Here is an 18,278-nt window from a genome sequence, read left to right on the forward strand (position 1 = left end):
CGGGCAGGTTTATTTAATTAGCCCAAGAGAAAGGGCCTGGGCAACTGTGAGCTTTCCTTTCCTCTTTCTTTTTTTCCTTTCCTTTCTTTTCCTTTTTCCTTTCCTCTTTCCTTTTTCCCTTTCCCTTTCTTTTTCCTTCCTTTCCCTTCCTTTTTCTTTCCTTTCCCTTCCTTTTTTTCCTTTCTTTCCTTTTTTCCTTTCCTTTTTTTCCTTTCCTTTCTTCTTTCCCTTTCTTTCTCTTCTCCCCTCTCCTCCATCTCCTTTCCTTACATTCTCCCCTCTCCCCCTCCCCTTTCTCCTTCCCTCCTTCCTTCCTTTCCCAGATAGATAGATAGATAGCCCAAGAGAAAGGGCCTGGGCAACTGTGAGCTTTCCTTTCCTCTTTCTTTTTTCCTTTCCTTTCTTTTCCTTTTTCCTTTCCTTTCCTTTTTCCTTTTTTTTTTTTTCCTTCCTTTCCTTTTTCCTTTTTCCTTGCCCTTCCTTTTTCCCTTTTCTTTTCCTTTTTCCTTTCCGTTTTCTTTCCTTTCCTTTTTTTCCTTTCCTTTTTCCTTTCCTTTCTTCTTTCCCTTTCTTTCTCTTTTCCCCTCTCCTCCATCTCCTTTCCTTACATTCTCCCCTCCCCTTTCTCCTTCCTTCCTTCCTTTCCCAGATAGATGGATGGGATGGATGGATGGATGGATGGATGGATGGATACATACATACATACATACATACATACATACATACATACATACATACATTTCGTGTCCTAATCATGGACACAGAAATACTGAAGAGGGCATGCCTATTCTACTAAACCAAATGACAACAGTTGTGGGAAAAGGCAACAAATCCTGGCTGGCATACTTTAAAAAGTGCTGCAGCTGCTCTGAAAACAAAAGAAGGGAGATTGAATCACCTTTTCCTTCCTTCCTTCCTTCCTATTTCTTCCACTCAAACCCAGCCTTAGGAAAATCGTGTTTGCATTTTCAAAAAAGGCCGTGCAGTTCTCTGTTAGAGAGATCTCATCATTTCCTTACTCTTCCTTTGCCGTTTTTATAGCCAAATTCCCAACCCAACAAAAGAACCCAAGGCTGCACTTGCTGATTTTTAAACAGCTCCTTAAGGTAAGCCTTAAGGCTTACGCAGAGACTTAAATTAAGTTCTCAGTTCATTAGAAGCTCCGGTAGGTTAATCTCAGTTTGTTAAATAAACCACAAACTGCACTGGGTTCACATATGAACTGAAGTAATAAACCATGACTTGCAATCCCTGCCAGATTCACATATTACATTAACCCCAAACCAAACCACCATTTCACTGAGAAAGGGATCTGAACTGAATTTCTGACAGCTCAAATGTGATGGCTTAAGCGAATAGAGTTGGAAGGGGCCTTGGTGTCTTCTAGTCCAACCCCCTACCTACAGGAAACCCTACACCGCTTCAGACAAATGGCTGTCCAATCTCTTCTTGAAACCCTCCAGTGATGGATGGAGCACCCAGAACATCTGGAGATTCACAGTTCCACTGATTAATTGTTCTCACTCTCTGGAAATTCCTCCTCAGTTCTAAGTTGCTTCTCTCCTTGATTAGTTTCCACCCATTGCTTCTTGTTCTGCCCTCAGGTGCCTTGGAGAATACTTTGACTCCCTCTTCCTTGTGGCAGCCCCTCAGATATTGGAAATCTGCTATCATGTCACACACCCCCCAAGGCCGTGATGGCAAACCTATGGCGCACATGGCAGAGGTAGCATGCATAGCCCTCTCTGTGGGCATGCATGTCATTGCCAGCTGCTCTTCTGGTTTCTGGTGCATGCATGCATGCCAGCCAGTTGATCTCTGTGCGTGCCAGAGGCCGGAAACCTGAAGACCAGGTGGGGGGCACGCACATGCGCACCAGCCAGCTGTCTTCAGGTTTCTGGCATGCGCAGCTGGTCTTTGAATTTCTGGGTCTCTGGCACACACAACCCACACACACACACACACACAAACACACACACATTCCGGTTTGGGCACTCGATCCCGAAAAAGTTCGCCATCACTGCCCTAAGCCTTTTCTTCATTAGACTAGACAAATCTCCATTTCAAAGCCGAAGAGCCAGCGCTGTCCGAAGACGTCTCCGTGGTCATATGGCCAGTATGACTCAATGGCAAAGGCGCACGGAACGCTGTTCCCTTCCCACCAAAGGTGGTCCCTCTTTTTCTACTTGCATTTTTTACCTGCTTTCGAACTGCTAGGTTGGCAGAAGCTGGGATAAGTCACGGGAGCTCACTCCATTACGCAGCGCCAGGGATTTGAACCACTGAACTGCCGACCTTTCTGATGGACAAGCTCAGCGTCTTAGCCACTGAGCCACTGCATCCCTCTTCATTAAACTAGACATACTCAATTCCTGCATCTGTTCTTCCTATGTTTTAGCCTCCAGCCCCCTAATCATCTTTGTTGCTCTTTTCTGCATTCTCAACTTTTTTTTTTGAGATGATCTAACACAGGAGTAGGGAAACTGTGTTCTTCTCAACTTCATACCCAGGGAGCAAGATGGGCGCTGTAGTCCAAACACCAGGAAGGAAACGAATCACTTCCCTGCCATATCGAGAGACAGAAATATCAGATATTTTAGCTTCTTTCTCCCTGCGAGATTGAAGGAAGCCTACAAACAGGCTAACGTTCCCCTCCCTGCCTCCCGCCAGCACATGATTCCCATGGAGATATGTCCTAGGAAATTGAACGGCCCTAATTAATGACTCATTAACTGATACTGACATTGCCCCTTATCCTAATTTATTATATCCGTCTTGACTCTTCCATCTATTGCAACTTAAAAAATAATAAGAAGAAGATGATGCAAAGTGTTTTAAAGAGATAGGGGGATGAAAGCCACATGTGGCTCCAGAGCCACAGATTGCTGATTCCTGATCTATAGAGCTTTGGTGGCAAGTCCACTTTCGTGGGCTCGGGTTTTTCCTCCAATGCCGTGTCTTTGAAAGAAAAGCAGGCTAGGATACACTCATTCACACCCACCTACTGCATTCTCACAATAAGCTAAGCTAGGATTTGCTAAGCCACACTTAGCCCCATAAACCAAACTCCACCGTTTAAGCAAACTGATTGCTTTAACCAGTGAAACCAAACAGTTCTGAGAGGAAGTGGACGCACACGGAGAGACTGAGAATGAAACGCTGGCAGAAGGTCAAAGAAGGACCCTATCTCAACCACAAGGCATTGGCTTTCCCTGCAGAGAAGCCCCGGGTTCGATTCCTGTGACCTCTCTTTAAAAGGGATCCGCAGCCATTTGAAAATGAACCTAATCCCTGGAGTGTTATATTGAGGAAAAACAACAACCGTTAATCAGAGTAAGATAAGGTAACTTTTAGCGTCATTTTTTTTAACTGTGGGCATACTGGCACACATTAAAAATGAAATTGCTTGCTCTCAAAACAATACACATCCATAATGCACATATAGACATGCTATATACATATTTATAAACCTGTATACCCTTACGTGTAAATATTAATCACCATCCATCTTGAATACATAGCGGAAAGAGGAGGAGGAGGAAGCTCCTTAGCTGATTGGACAGGAAGAGAACATGGAAGAAGGAATCATAAGGCTGGAAGGGACCTTGGAGGTCTCCTAGTCTAACCCCCTGCCCAAGGCACAAGACTGTATTTCATCTTGGACAAATGGCTGCCCAATCTCTTCTTGAAAATCTCCAGTGTTGGAGCATTTACAACTTCTGGAGGCAAGCTGTTCCACTGGTTAATTGTTCTCCCTGTCCAAGATCTCTCCTTGCTTTTAGGTTAGATCTCTCTAACAAGTTTCCACCCATTACTTCTTGCCGGTGCTTTGGAGAATAAGCCAAGCCCCTCTTCTCTGAGAGAGCGCCCCAAGTACTGGAAGAAAGTGATCACGTCCCCTCTAATCCTTCTCTTCGTTTAAGACAGGCTTAATTTGTCAGTGTATCATTACAGTTCATGACTTGGCAGAGACATGGTAACAAGGTCAGCCAATGAACAGGTATAGCAACTAAGTCAGCCAATGAGGGTTGTTTGGAAACTGAAACAGTGTTTGCTGGAGACAGCTAGGAGCCTCGGCCTGGCTTAGATCTGTAGCTCTGAGTCTGTGCTGAGTTCAAAATTAGTCTGCTCTGAACTGAAACTGTTCTCTCCTCTGCCTGTGTTTGCCTGTATTTACTATCACGTTGGAAAACCTGCTTTTAGTATTGTATATTTCCTTTATGTGTTATGTTATATATAAAGAAGTTAATGAATCCTGCTGAATCAGTGACCTGTGTGTGCTTTCTGGATGTTATTGCTGCAACAAACTCTTGACATAATTCTCTCCACCACTCATCATCAGAGCTTCTTATATCTCTTATTCTTATATAGGAATCAAGGTAGAGCTTCTTCCATTCCCAGCCAAGCTTCATAATCATCACCTTGATTTTTTTTTAAAAAAGAAGCTAAAGTTTTGCCTGCCAGCTTCAAGCCAGATAGCCCAAAGTCCCTGTTCTTTAAATAAGGACCCTAAAGAGAGTCTCTGGTAAAATAAAAAAGGCCAGCTGAACCACATGCAAGCTGTCTTCCTTTTTTTTTTTTCATGAGTGATAAATTTAATGTCATGCCCGAAGGAAGCCGAGGAAGGAAAAGCAACCAAGGGAAGAATCAAATGCGACTGGAAGTATAATTATGCAGAGAGATTTCTTCCCTTTTAACATAAAAGAGGCTCCTTCCTGAACACGAGAAGAGCTTATAGTTGTATCAAGTTTTTCCCAGGACGCAATACAGTTGGCTGCTTCCGTTCTGCCAGCTTGATTAGTGTGGAAATCAATGCAGCCAGACAAAACTTAATTTCTTCCTCGCCCTGTTCCTGGAAGCTCCACTTTCCCTGATTCACACCAGTGTGGTGTGTGTGTGAGAGAGAGAGAGAGAGGGAGGGAGGGAGGGAGGGAGAGGGAGGGAGGGAGGATCACTTTGCTCTGAGACTTGTCAGAAATGTGGAAGGATTTGGGGGAACGTTGCAGCAATAAAGGGGTAGTTTGAACTATTAGCTGACTGGATTGCCTCTGTGCCATGCCCCAGGTCATCACAGAGAAGTCAAATGCCATGATGAGTCTATATAGCTACAAAGGTCAAAAATATTCAAATTATAGTATTTCCTGTAGCACTCTATGGAAACTAAAAGTAGAGTTTGAAAAAGTAGGCTAGGATGAGAATTGATTCCTTTGAGCTTTGGTGCTGGGGAAGATGCCTACCGTGGACAGTCAGGAAAAAATGAAAATGGATCACTGAACCAATCAGCCCACAGATCTCACTCAGGACACGAATCGCCAGGGCTCAAATCTTCCTACTTTGGACACATGATGCAAAGACCATGATGTAAAGACTCTGAGAAAGACGGAAGGAAAGAGTAGGAGAAAATGACCAGCACCAAGGGGGATGGGTTGAATTACAGTGACCATGAGTGCACTGGTTGGCTGAAGACCCAGTTAGTGACAGATCATCATGGAGAATATCTATGCGGTCACTAAAAACCAACAGGAACTTGGTGGAACGTAATCAGTCGATCAACTTAAGGTTCCTGGTGGACAGAAACCAATTGAATTGAAAGTCTACCATACAACCCAGAATCTTTTCTTTTCAATGAAATCTATCTATCTATCTATCTATCTATCTATCTATCTCTATCTATCTATCATCTCTCTTTCTACATCTATCAATCCATCAATCATTTATCTGTCATTTATCATCTATCATCTACAAATCTATCATCTATCTATCTATCTACCTATCTATCTACTTATCTATCATCTTTCTTTCTCGATCATCTATCAGTCTATGTATCAATCTATCATCTATCAATCTATCTATCTATTTATCTATCTATATACTTATATCTATCTATCTATCTATCTATCTATTTCTATTTCTCTCTATTATCTATTTATGTAGCTATCTGTACAAAATATATGTCTTATTTACGGTAAATTGCAGTTCCTCTGAATTTCAGTTGTCCTATAGCGCCCTCTACTGTTTGAAAGACACAAAACCAGCAAGGGTCTAATGGCTGCAAAGCGATTTGGTTTGCCATAAATCAGAACCTTTCCAGGTGAACAATTTTATTAAAATATAGATGGTCCAGAAGGTCATGTCATCAGGTGCATGGGGCCTGCTGCAATGTGGTTTGTCTGGTTGTGATTTACCTCTTTGGACCGGGTCCAAAAATAAGGTCTAAGTCAAGCCTAGCCTCAGGAAGAGAAGAACCAAGGGTGACATGAGGGCAGCCTCCCAGTCATTGAGGGGCCGCCACAGAGAAGAAGAGGTCCACCTGTTCTCCAAATCACCTGAAGGCAGAACAAGAAGCAAAGGGTGGAAACTAATCAAGGAGAGACCCAACCTGGAATTGAGGAGCAATTTCCTGACAGTTAGAACAGTCATCCAATGGAACAGAAGTTGCCTCCAGAGGTGCTCCAACACTGGAAGCTTTTAATATCCATTTGGATATCCATTTGTTTGAAGTGGTTTAGGGTTTCCTGCCTGAACAGGCGGTTGGACTAGAAGACCTCCAAGGTTGCTTTCAACTCTGTTATTCTATTCTATTCTATTCTATTCTATTCTATTCTATGTTTTGTTCTATTCTATTCTCTATTCTCTATTCTCTATCTCTATTCTCTATTCTCTATTCTCTATTCTCTATTCTCTATTCTCTATTCTCTATTCTCTATTCTCTATTCTCTATTATTCTCTATTCTATTCTGTATTCTGTATTCTGTATTCTGTATTCTGTATTCTGTATTCTGTATTCTATTCTATTTTATTCTCTATTCTATTCTATTCTGTATTCTATTCTATATTCTGTTCTATTCTATTCTATTCTATATTCTATTCTATATTCTATTCTATGTTCTGTTCTTTATTCTATTCTATTCTATATTCTGTTCTATATTCTATTCTATATTCTGTTCTATATTCTATTCTATATTGTTCTTTATTCTTTTCTATTCTATATTCTGTATTCTATATTCTATATTCTATATTCTATATTCTATATTCTATATTCTATATTCTATATTCTATATTCTATATTCTATATTCATATTCTATTCTATATTCTATATTCTATTATATTCTATATTATATTCTATATTATATTCTATATTATATTCTATAATATTCTATTTTATTCTATGTTCTATTCTGTTCTATTCTGTTCTATTCAGTGGAGGGTGGTCTCGGTTCTCTTCTCGTCTTTGTTGCTCTAACTTCTCTGTTGTTTCCCAGGAGGCCTGCTAGGATTTCGAAACCACTGAGCTCCCCGTCAGGTGGAAGAAAACTCCTGATGTTTTTCCTGACAGATTACTGTCTTAAATTCTTTGGATTATTATGGGCTGCTGTTCTCCGCACCCCTTCAGGGAGCCACAGAAGGTCCAAGAGGTCAGAAGCAGAGAAGAGACATAGATACCTACAACTGGAAAAAAATCCAGCCCCCTTCCCGAATGCCGTAAAATGGCCCTGATGTTGCTAGGCAACCTCAGGTTTTATTTTCCGCAGCAATTTCCACCATCGGCAAATTATCAGTTAAGAGCCAGAGGGGGGGGGGAATGGACCATGTTGATCAGGTAGTACCTAAAAGGTAGTCCTCAATTTGCAACTAATTATTTAGCGACCATGTGAAGCTAAAACTGCAGTGACTAGACACACACCCAGGAGGTACACATCAAAAAACAATATAGCAAAATTATTAGAAAGCCCAAAGTTAGGGAAGATATATGTATAATTAACGCAACGGGGGGGGGAGGAATTGTAACATACATTAAGAAAAGGCTTGAATCAAACTAACGTAGGCACAAAATTGGAAGAATAATAATATACAAGTAGAGGGGAATGTGATAACGAAGTGTTAGAGTGTGCAGAGATGGACAATTTACAAAGGAAATAAAAGAAAAGGAGGAAACAGTATATATGGTATGGAACAGGGGCACAAATGGCTAGAAGACAGGTTGTAACGCTTCAAAGAAGACTAAATGAAGAAGGAACAGGAGTTACGAAATTAGCAATGTATAGGTAGAGATGAAGCAACATGTATACATGGAATGAAGGATTGTAAATTAAGGAATGTATATAATAGTATCATATGTATAGACAAAGTGGAACTGAAATAAGGGGGGAGAATTACATTTACAATGGATGTATACCGAGGTGGAAATGTTGTACAGAAGGAAATTTATATATATATAAATTATATATCATATATCATATATCATATATCATATCTCATATGTATGTATGTATGTATGTATGTATGTATGTATGTATGTATGTATATATATATATATATATATATATATATAATATATATATATATATCTATATCTTATATATATATATATATATGATGCAATACAGCACAGGTTCAAATCCCAGTAAGGGTATGGCTAGCTGATGAGGGCTAAATAGCTTGAAATAGATCTATACTAGTCTCCCTTTATTTATTTATCAGCACAAATACAACGTATGTATGTATGTATGTATGTATGTATGTATGTAGTATGTATGTATCAGGGGTGGGTTTCAACCGGTTCGCGGCGGTCCCCGCGAACCGGTTGGTCGGCGAAACCGGAAGTAAGTAACTTCCGGGACGGTGAAGGGCCCACCGCCCGCCGGCGCTCCTCTACCGGTCTTTGAAGGCTTCTGCGCTTCCACGCAGGCGCATGGCACATACAGCGCCTCGGGCGATTCTCCGCGAGCAGCTGGAGCATCACGCAGGCGCTAAGACGCTGCGTGAACTGCACGCGTGCATGAGGACGCCGCCAGCCCTGTTCCAACCGAACCGGTTGGAACGGGATTAGCAACCCACCCCTGGTATGTATGTATGTATGTATGTATGTATGTACTGCTATGTGTCTTGTGTTATATATGTCTCTTGTGATGAGCCGAAGGACAGAGAATGGAAGTAGTGATCTTCCTCCCCATATTTGGGCATACCGGGAGTTGTAAAATATATATTATATAATATAAATCCCACAACCTTTCTTCATATGTTTTAGCCTCTGTTTGTTTCATATGTTCCTCATATCTTTTAATCTCCTTGTGAGATTTCTTTCTCCTTTTTTCTTCCTTCCTACAGAGCAGAAGATCCTTTCCCAACAAATACATCGCGTTGCCAGGATAGACCGAGCCACAGGAGCCAATGGTAAATGCTCCAGATTGTTGTGGCCCCATCAGTGGCCAGCGGATCTGGCAGCAGATTCAGACAGTGAGGAGGTTGGGGAGGAACCTGGGCCATCCTGGAGTGCTGGGGAATGCTCGGACGAGGGCTCCGCGTCGGAGGCAGAGAGGGGGCCAGGGCCATCTGGGAGTTATGTGCTGCCTCCGGAGCCTCCAGAGTCAGACATCAGCAAGGCAGAGGAACAGGAGGAGCCTGTCCCAGTGTCCGCATGTGCAGAGCCTGCCCAGAAGGCAAGAACAGTTAAGACAAAAGGGACAACTCGGAGTAAGGCTCTTGAAGATGATTGGCCCCCTCCAATAAGACATCAATGAGGAGCAAACAGATGTGAGCCTTTGCAGGAAGCAACTTTGTTCATTTTGGTCGGTTCAACCTCTGAGAAGCTCTGTTTGACTCTGTGCTCTGTTTGGCCTTGCAAAACTAATTGGCCAATTCGGTCTCTGGCAATGTTTCAAGGGAGATAAAGTTGGGTGCTTACCAGTTCTTACCCTAAAAGACTGTGGCAGACATCTGTCGGACTCTTCCCAGACCATTTGTGACTCATTGTGAATGGACATAATTCAAGCCATTTAAATAAAACGAGGGCTTTTGGGACTAAGTGTGTGATTTATGCTTATCGGGAAGCCTAGGTCAGAAACACAGATAGCTGGGATAGCTATCCCAATAACAAACCAACTAGGCTGTTTCTGTTGTCTGGGGTTATGGTGATCCCAGCCTAGATTTGGAGATTGTTAAAAAAACAAGGCAGAATTTTTTTTTAAAGAGAGTTATTAAAAAAAATAAGAGAGAAAAAATGGAGATCAATGGGGAACAGAAGTTGTGAATTTGTAACCCAGCCTGACCCGAGATACTCCAAAATAAGAATTCAAATAAGGAAGTAATCAAAAATTGGTATAATATATGAAGTGAATATTTAGAATACCTTACTGAAAAATGAATAACATCTTTCTTGAATGTATGACGTACAAGGACAATAATGAACATAAACATGATTGGTGGGATTATACATAATTTAAAATAGTGATATACAAATATAAAGAGGGGTAATTTTTTTATATTGTAAAAATATTCAGAATGGGATAAGTGAACTATATAAGGTATATTGTTATTAAGCAGACAATCAAGAATGTAAGCGGAATTAGGTTATTGGGAAAAAATATCTAATCGTAATTGAATATATGTTGTACAATGAAAGTGAGGTATTTAGTATATTAGATGGAAAATCTGTGATTGTATATGTAATGAGAATATGGACGCAAAACACTTCTGCTGTACGTAATGATGAGAATTTTTTAAATGTTTTTTTAATGTTTAAAATAAAAGAAAAATTTGAGAGAAAAAAGAATTCAAATGTGGGAACTTTTCAGATAGAGATAAAATATTAACATAAAGCATTCGGACTAAGGACTTTCTCATTTCTAAGATACCTGTGTGGACAGTCGTCTCAAGAAGAGACTGGACAGCCATTTGTCCGGAATGGTATAGGATCTCCTGCCATGGGCAGGGGGTAGACCACAAGACCTCCAAGGTCCCTTCTGGCCCTGCTATTCTATGGCTTGGTTTTCCCCAGGAAAACCTGAGACTGAACCAACCCTCGCCCACCGCCAACCAGAAGAAGAGAAATCTGGGCTGCCGCACCTGACTTATACACGTTCCGGAGACAGGAGAGAGAGGCGTTGAGTCGGGCACATTCTTCCCAGTTGCCCCAAATTTCTCCACGTCTTGCAGACCTGCTCGTCTGACATCTCTAAGAGGTCTTCCAGACTCAGTTGCCCGGAGATTTGATAGAGGAAGAGAGAGAGAAAGAACACGAAGGAGATTTCAGCGGTTAGAGAAGTTAGCAACGGAAGGCACAAGAGGAGTCCTCCACTCCTCTGCTCACAACAGAATCCCTTATGCCACCAGGCTTGAAATTTGGGGCTCGGACAACCTGGAACTGCGCCGCCTTCGGTCTGACCCTAAGCACAGTACACAAAATTGTCTGCTACAACGTCCTACCTGTCAACAACTTCTTCGCTTCAACCCGCAATAATACACAGGCAAATAATAGATACAAACTCAAGGTAAACTGCTCCAATCTTGATTGCAGAAAATACGACTTCAGCAACGCCTGGAATGCTTACCTGACTCCGTTGTACAGCCTCAAACCCTCCCATAGCTTTCAACCTTTAAACTGTCTACCGTGGACTCAACCCCTATTCTAAGAGGTCCGTAAAAGAGTCATGCATAAGTGCACCAGCGTGCCTACCGTCCCTGTCCTACTGTCCCCATTATTTGTACTCCCTTTCTTTCATTCATGTCCTGTTTATGTTAGGAATATAATCTAACGGTTGGGTTGGCAATATATAAATCATATAGCAATGCTATACCTGTTTCTTTAAATCATACTCTAAAATGTGATTGGTTGCTGTTTTCCTCAATCGGCCATAAGTGGGAGCCAGAATGACTGTTAGCTCTCTGTTCGTTAGATGCTGGGCTGATCTGATCTGAGTGTTTTGGAAGCTGGCTGTCAGAAAAGTGCTATTGTAAGTTTTTGCAACTGCTAGCAACCTTTGTGTACCGGACTGATTATATGATACTGGACTATGTTATTTGGATTATCCCTTAACTGAAAGACATTGATGACTGACTGTCTTAACCATGTATGATTTTGGACTGTTTGATGGACTCCGGTACCTCTATTTCCAAGAAAGTAAAAGCCTATTTAAACTGTTGTGTCTCTGTATGCTGGTTGTGTGTTCTCCAACACAACTCTCACAACGCTTCTCTGAATGTACTCGTTCTCCCAATGGGGAAGCTTGCCTAACATTTATATTTATACCTGCTATCTTGTACACGTTTGACAAACTAATAAATACAAATAGAAATACAAAGGGGGGTGGCCAGCTAAAACGTGTCCCTGGGAGGAATGTCAATGCATGAAAAAGAGTCCTGCAAAACAAGGTTGCAACATGGGACACTGCTATTGGTACAGATGGTCCTTGACTTACAGCCGTTCTCTTGGTGTCTGTTCGAAGTTACGACGGCACTGAAAAAAGCCACCTAGGCCCATTTTTCACACCTATTACCATTGTAGCATCCTCATAGTCACAGGATTGATGTTCAGGCACTTGGCAGCTGGCTCATATTTACGACGGTTGCAGTGTCCCCGGGGGTGATGTGATCCCCTTTTGCACCTCCTGACAAGCTGAGTCAATGTGGAATCTGAGTCAACCAGATTCACTTAACAACCGTGTTGCTAATTTAACAACTGCAATGATTCACTTAACAAAAGGGGGCAGAAAAGTCGTTAAAACAGGGCAAAACTCACTCCACAGATTTCTCACTTAGGAACATACATTTCGGGCTCAATTGCAGTCATAATTTGAGGATTATGCGTATACTTGCTGCCCCATTTTGTCACCTCTAAAGCCATCTCTAAAAGAACCACCAGGGGAAATGCAAAAGGGAATTCTCAGTTACAGAAGCTTCTTTTCATTACAGAAGAAAACTCGAGAAATTGCAGAAGGCAGAATATTAGATTTTAGATAGGGAGAAGACGTAATTTTAGTAATAAGCACACAATTTACTCACTAGATTGTTCTTCCTCATATCATTTGCACAAGCAATTCTTATGATGATGAACATCACAATGCAAATCCCTCATTTGCAGCTGTAAAATTTGTCTGTCTGTCTGTCTGTCTCTCTCTGGCATTCTCTCTGTGTGTCTCTGTCCACCACTCTCTCTGTCCCCCTCTGTCTTCTCTATGTGTGTGTGTCTCTCTGTCTCTCTCTCTCTGTTGTCTCTCTCTGTCTGTCTCTGTGTGTATCTCTCTCTATGTGTGTCTCTCTCTGTCTCTCTGTTGTCTCTCTCTCTCTCTCTGTTTGTCTCTCTGTCTCTCTCTGTGTGTGTCAGTCTCTCTCTCTCTCTGTCAGTCTCTATCTATATGTGTGTGTGTCTGCCTCTCTCTCTTTGTCTCTCTGTCTCTCTGTGTATGTCTCTCTCTGTGTGTCTCTCTGTCTCTGTCTCTGTCTCTCTCTCTGTATGTCAGTCTCTCTCTCTCTGTCTCTCCCTCTGTGTGTCTGTGTCTCCATCTCTCTCTCCATCTCTCTCTTTCTCTCTCTCTGTCTGTCTCTGTCTCTCTTTGCCCCCCCCAATGAAATGTTCAGTAAGATAGAGCACTGCTGCCCTCTTGTGTTTCTGTTGAAATCATGCACTGAAAAAAAACCACAATTTAAAGACTTTCTCCTTTCCCTGCCAGAAAAAAAACGAACCTAAAAATGTACGTCTTTATCCAGAGTTGCAAAGAGCCCATAAACATCTGAAAAGTGGAGAACTGCAATTTTATTGTGGCCTAAGAGACATCAGGCTCAATATATGGGGAATATCCATGAAATGTACTGAATAGTTTTATATAGGTGGTCGGTTTAAATAAAAGCATTTTTCATCTTGTCTCGTGAGATGGCCCATGCTATTCTTCTCTCTGCCCCTCCCCAATTATATTCTGGGAAGTAATCAATTGACATCAGGAATGCTCCAAAGGAGCCTTTTTATGCCTGCATGGATTCATGTCTCTGAATCATTTCTGTACACTGCCACAATCAAGCATTACAGAGGTTTACAACAATCAAAGCAATAAGTGTTGCTTTATCATTAAAACATGGGGTAAACAGTTAACAGGAATGTTATTATATTATCTGTTTATTTGTTTATATTTCATATTTCTAAACCTGTGACTCCTGTGCATAGGCGTGAGTGGCAATAAATCAATTTAATGAGACCTTCTTATGTGGACGAGATCTTTGGTGCAGACCTTAAACTCCTTAAGATTAGCACTTACTTGGAGTCAGACAAGGATTAATGCAGGGGTCAGCAACCTGCGGCTCTGGAGCTGCATGTGGCTCTTTCATCCCTCTGCCGTGGCTCCCTGTCGCCAGTCGGCACCACAATTTTGAGAGGAGCTTCCGGTTTTGGGAGGGTAAAGCAGAGCGGGCCAGGAGGAGACGTGATGGCAAGGGGCGGGGTTTTCTGGTCAGCTCCATAATTGATAGGACTTTCGGTTTAGGACAGGTAGAGGAAAAAGGATGCCGCACTACAAGGAGACTCTATGGTGGGGAAACCGGACTTCCGGTCGGCTCCAGAATTGAACGGGGGGCTTCCGCTTAGGACCTTTGTGGCTCTTTGAGTGTTTGAGGTTGCCGACCCCTGGATTAATGGGATTCAAGGGAGGTTGGACTTAGTTTGCTTGTAGCTATGTAGGGATTCTAAGGTCCTTCCTCTTTTGACTCTGCCCCCAGGTCCTGCCACTCTTTTTTCCTACAGTAGTCTTCAAGGGCAGCCCCATGTAATGAAGATGGCAGAAAGGAGGGAGTGGAGTTTGCAAGGAGGAGGAGGAGGAGGAGGACCATAGAGTCCTTGGCGCTCTCTGAGCTTGGTTGTTTTCTTGCAGACATTTCATTGCTCAACTAAGGAGCATCATCAGTGACAGAAGGGAGTTGGGTGTGTGGAGAGCAGAGGAAGAGGAAGAGGAGGGATGGACTGTGGGATCCGTGGTGCCCTCTGAGATTGGTGGTTCCTTGTAGATGTTTCGTAATGAGACTGGGTAAATATCATTGGTGCTAGAAGAGAGTTGAGTGTGAGGAGAGCAGGAGGAGGAGGAGGAGTTGGGGGGGACAATGGGGTCCTTTGTGCTCTGAGCTTGGTTGTTTCCTTGCAGATATTTCATTACCCAAATTAGATAACATCACCAGTGCTGGCCAAGTACCTAGTTGGATGAAGAAACAGCCTCAAGAGGACAATCGAACTCAGAGAGCACCAAAGACCCCTCAAAAGAAATGAAGTGCGAGAATACAATCCTAGCTGGCAGATTCAGGGAGTTTTGTAATGACAGACTGATGGGGGTGGGAAGGGGGCAAGGAGACCAACATGAACCAATAGTGTCGAAGGGAACCAATAACTGCTGCCATTCAGGCCTCGCTCACCTCCATGACCTCCTTGCGGATGTTGACAATGCGAAACCAGTGCCAGAGCTGCGGGAAGCCCTCCAGCTTGGCATTTCGCTCCTGCAGGGACACCTTCTTTTTGCAGGAGAGTTGACGGCTGAAGTATTTCACCAGCTTACTCTGGAAAGAGAAGGAGAGAGAGAAAGAGAGAAGGAAAGAGACAGAGAGAGAGAGAAGAAAAGAGAGAGAGAGAAGGAGAGAGACAGGAGGGATGAGAGAGAATGAGAGAGAGGCGAGAGAGAGGGAGAGAGAGAAGAGAGACAGGAGAGAGACAGGAGAGAGACAGGAGATAGAAGTGGAGAGAGAGAGAGAGAGAGAGAGAGAAGGAGAGAGAGAGAGAAGGAGGGAGAGAAGGAGAGAGGGGAGGGAGAGAGAGTGGAGACAAGAGAGAGACAGGAGAGAGAGAGAAGGAGAGAGGTGGAGAAAGAAGGAGAGAGAGAAGGAAAGAGGGAGAGAGAGAGGGAGAGAGAGAGAGAGAGAAGGGAGACAGGAGAGAGAGAGAGACAAAGAAATAGAAGTGGAGAGAGAGAGAAGGAGAGCGAGAGTGAGAAGGAAAGAGGGAGAGAGAGAGAGAGAAGGAGAGAGAAGTGGAGAGAGAAAGAAGTAGAGAGAGAGGAGAGGGAGGGAGAGAAGGGGAGAGAGGGGAGGGAGGGAGAGGGAGAGGGAGAGGGAGAGGGAGAGGGAGAGAGAGAGAGAGAGAGAGAGAGAGAGAGAGAGATGGTTAAGGGAGAAGCCACGATTAATGAGAGAGATTCCCTGCCACCCAACCCACATTTCCTGCATTTCCCTCTCACTGTCTCCTATGTGGGTAGCCAACATTGTGTGTGTGTATGTGTGCAAGTGTATATGTATATAAAGCTCAAGGTTTCCCCTGTCTAGTTGTGTCTGACTCTAGGGGACACTGCTCATCTCTGTTTCTTAGCTGGGGGAGCCAGCGTTGTCTGAAGATGCTTCAGTGGTCATGTGGCCAGCATGACCATATGCCAGAGGGGCACTGTTACTATCCCACCGAAGTGGTACCAATTGATCTACTTGCATTTGCATGCTTTTGAGCGGCTAGGCTGGAAGGAGCTGGGCAAAGTAACGGGAGCTCACCCCATCGTGCGGCGCTGGGCCTCGAAGCCAGGCTGTCAGCTTGCCAGTCAACAAGCTCAGTTGTGGTAGACGACTAGGCTGAGCCCGAGGGAGCGGGTCAAAGATCTGACTAGGAGTCCAAAGTCATGAATGAAAATACTGCTGCCTTTATGAAATTGCAGTGGCAAAATCTTGCAAGTCTGAATATGCTGAATAAGAGCCGAGGTGGCGCAGTGGTTAAATGCAGCACTGCAGGCTACTTCAGCTGACTGCAGTTCTGCAGTTCGGCTGTTCAAATCTCACCGGCTCAGGGTTGACTCAGCCTTCCATCCTTCCGAGGTGGGTAAAATGAGGACCCGGATTGTTGTTGGGGACAATATGCTGACTCTGTAAACCGCTTAGAGAGGGCTGAAAGTCCTATGAGGCGGTATATAAGTCTAACTGCTATTGCTATTGCTCCCCGCCCACCGGCCCAAACCACTCCCACCAATGAGAACTGGCAAGAGTCACATCTGAGACCTGCCTGACTCATAGTTCTGCCCCAGATTCAGATGTCAACCATTGCCTTGGTTGCATCTGTACCTCAAGGTTATTCCTACTGCTCATTAGAGCGTGAGAACATTTCTGCTCCTAGCTCAACAGGTTACCACTGAACCATTCTGCCTCTTGGGCTGAGAGAGAGGGACTGGCCCTCAGTCCTTCAGACGCTTCTGTGGCTGAGGGGGGAGCAGGACCTGGTTCTAACACCTTCACCCCAGAGGTGGCATTCAGCAGGTTCTGACTAGTTCTGGAGAACCGGTAGCGGAAACTTTGAGTAGTTCGGAAGAAGCAGTAAATACCACCTCTCATTGGCCCCGCCCCCATGTATTCTCTGCCTCCTGAGTCCCAGCTGATTGGAAGGAAATGGGGATTTTGCAGTATTCTTCCATTCGAGTGGGGAGGGAATGGAGATTTTGCAGCATCCTTCCCCTGGAGTGCGGAGGGAATGGAGATTTTGCAGTATTCTTCAATTCGAGTGGGGAGGGAAGTGAGATTTTAAAGTATCCTTCCCTTGGAGTGGGGAGGGAATGGGGATTTTGCAGTATCCTTCCCCTGGAGTGCGGAGGGAATGGGGATTTTGCAGTATCCTTCCCCTGGAGTACGGAGGGAATAGGGATTTTGCAGTATCCTTCCCCTGGAGTGGGGAGGGAATGGAGATTTTGCAGCATCCTTCCCCTGGAATGGGAAGGGAATGGAGATTTTGCAGCATCCTTCCCCTGGAATGGGAAGGGAATGGAGATTTTGCAGTATCCTTCCCCTGGAATGGGAAGGGAATGGAGATTTTGCAGCATCCTTCCCCTGGAGTGGGGAGGGAATGGGGATTTTACAGTATCCTTCCCCTACCACCCCCACCAAGCCACACCCACCAAGCCATGCCCACAGAACCGGTAGTAAAGAAAATTGAATCCAACCACTGCTTCACCATCACTACACATTGGTTCTGAGGCTGACAGAGACGTCCCAGAGAGCTCCCAGGCCCAAAGACGGACCAGAACCTGAGATTCCCCAGTCCTGGTCTAGCACTTTTTCCAATGGACCACTTGGAAGTCGCCTTCAGAGGAAGGGCCTGATCCAAAAGTCCAGCAGCCAGTCTCTCCCTTGGCTGAGGGAGGACTTCAATTCTTCTCACTTGACCTCTGCCAAAGTATTAGATTTTTACCCCATCTTTATTGCTTTATGCCAGGGGTGTCAAACTGGATTTCTTTGAGGGCTGGAGCTGCATTGTAGTTCTCCCTGTGGGCCGGTGAGGTGAGTAGCAGGGGGAAATGGGAGGGACACTTCCTGCAGCACCCTGCTGACCAAAACGGTGCCCTGCACCTCGTTTTTGCCCCCAATGGCCTCCTGCAGCACTCTGCTGGCCGAAGGAGGGGTGAAACGGTTCCCCATGTGGCCCGTTTTTGGCCTCCCCGGCCTCCAGCAGCTCTGCTGGCTAAAAACTGGCAGAGGCACTGTGGGCTGGTCTTTTGATATTTCC

The 18,278-nt window shown here is 44.0% G+C and overlaps 1 protein-coding gene across 1 annotated transcript in view; it reads right to left on the bottom strand.

The window, feature by feature from the left end:
• The window catches only part of KSR2 (kinase suppressor of ras 2), a 196,156-nt gene that overhangs the window by 154,467 nt on the left and 23,411 nt on the right, over positions 1-18,278 (bottom strand). The window contains 4 exon segments of the mRNA XM_032229918.1: positions 10,847-10,911; positions 10,913-10,985; positions 13,097-13,106; positions 15,170-15,310. Coding sequence (XP_032085809.1) covers positions 10,847-10,911; positions 10,913-10,985; positions 13,097-13,106; positions 15,170-15,310 — 289 coding nt within the window.

The sequence above is a fragment of the Thamnophis elegans genome, chromosome 13 (assembly GCF_009769535.1).
Source record: "Thamnophis elegans isolate rThaEle1 chromosome 13, rThaEle1.pri, whole genome shotgun sequence".
Lineage (NCBI taxonomy): Eukaryota > Metazoa > Chordata > Lepidosauria > Squamata > Colubridae > Thamnophis > Thamnophis elegans.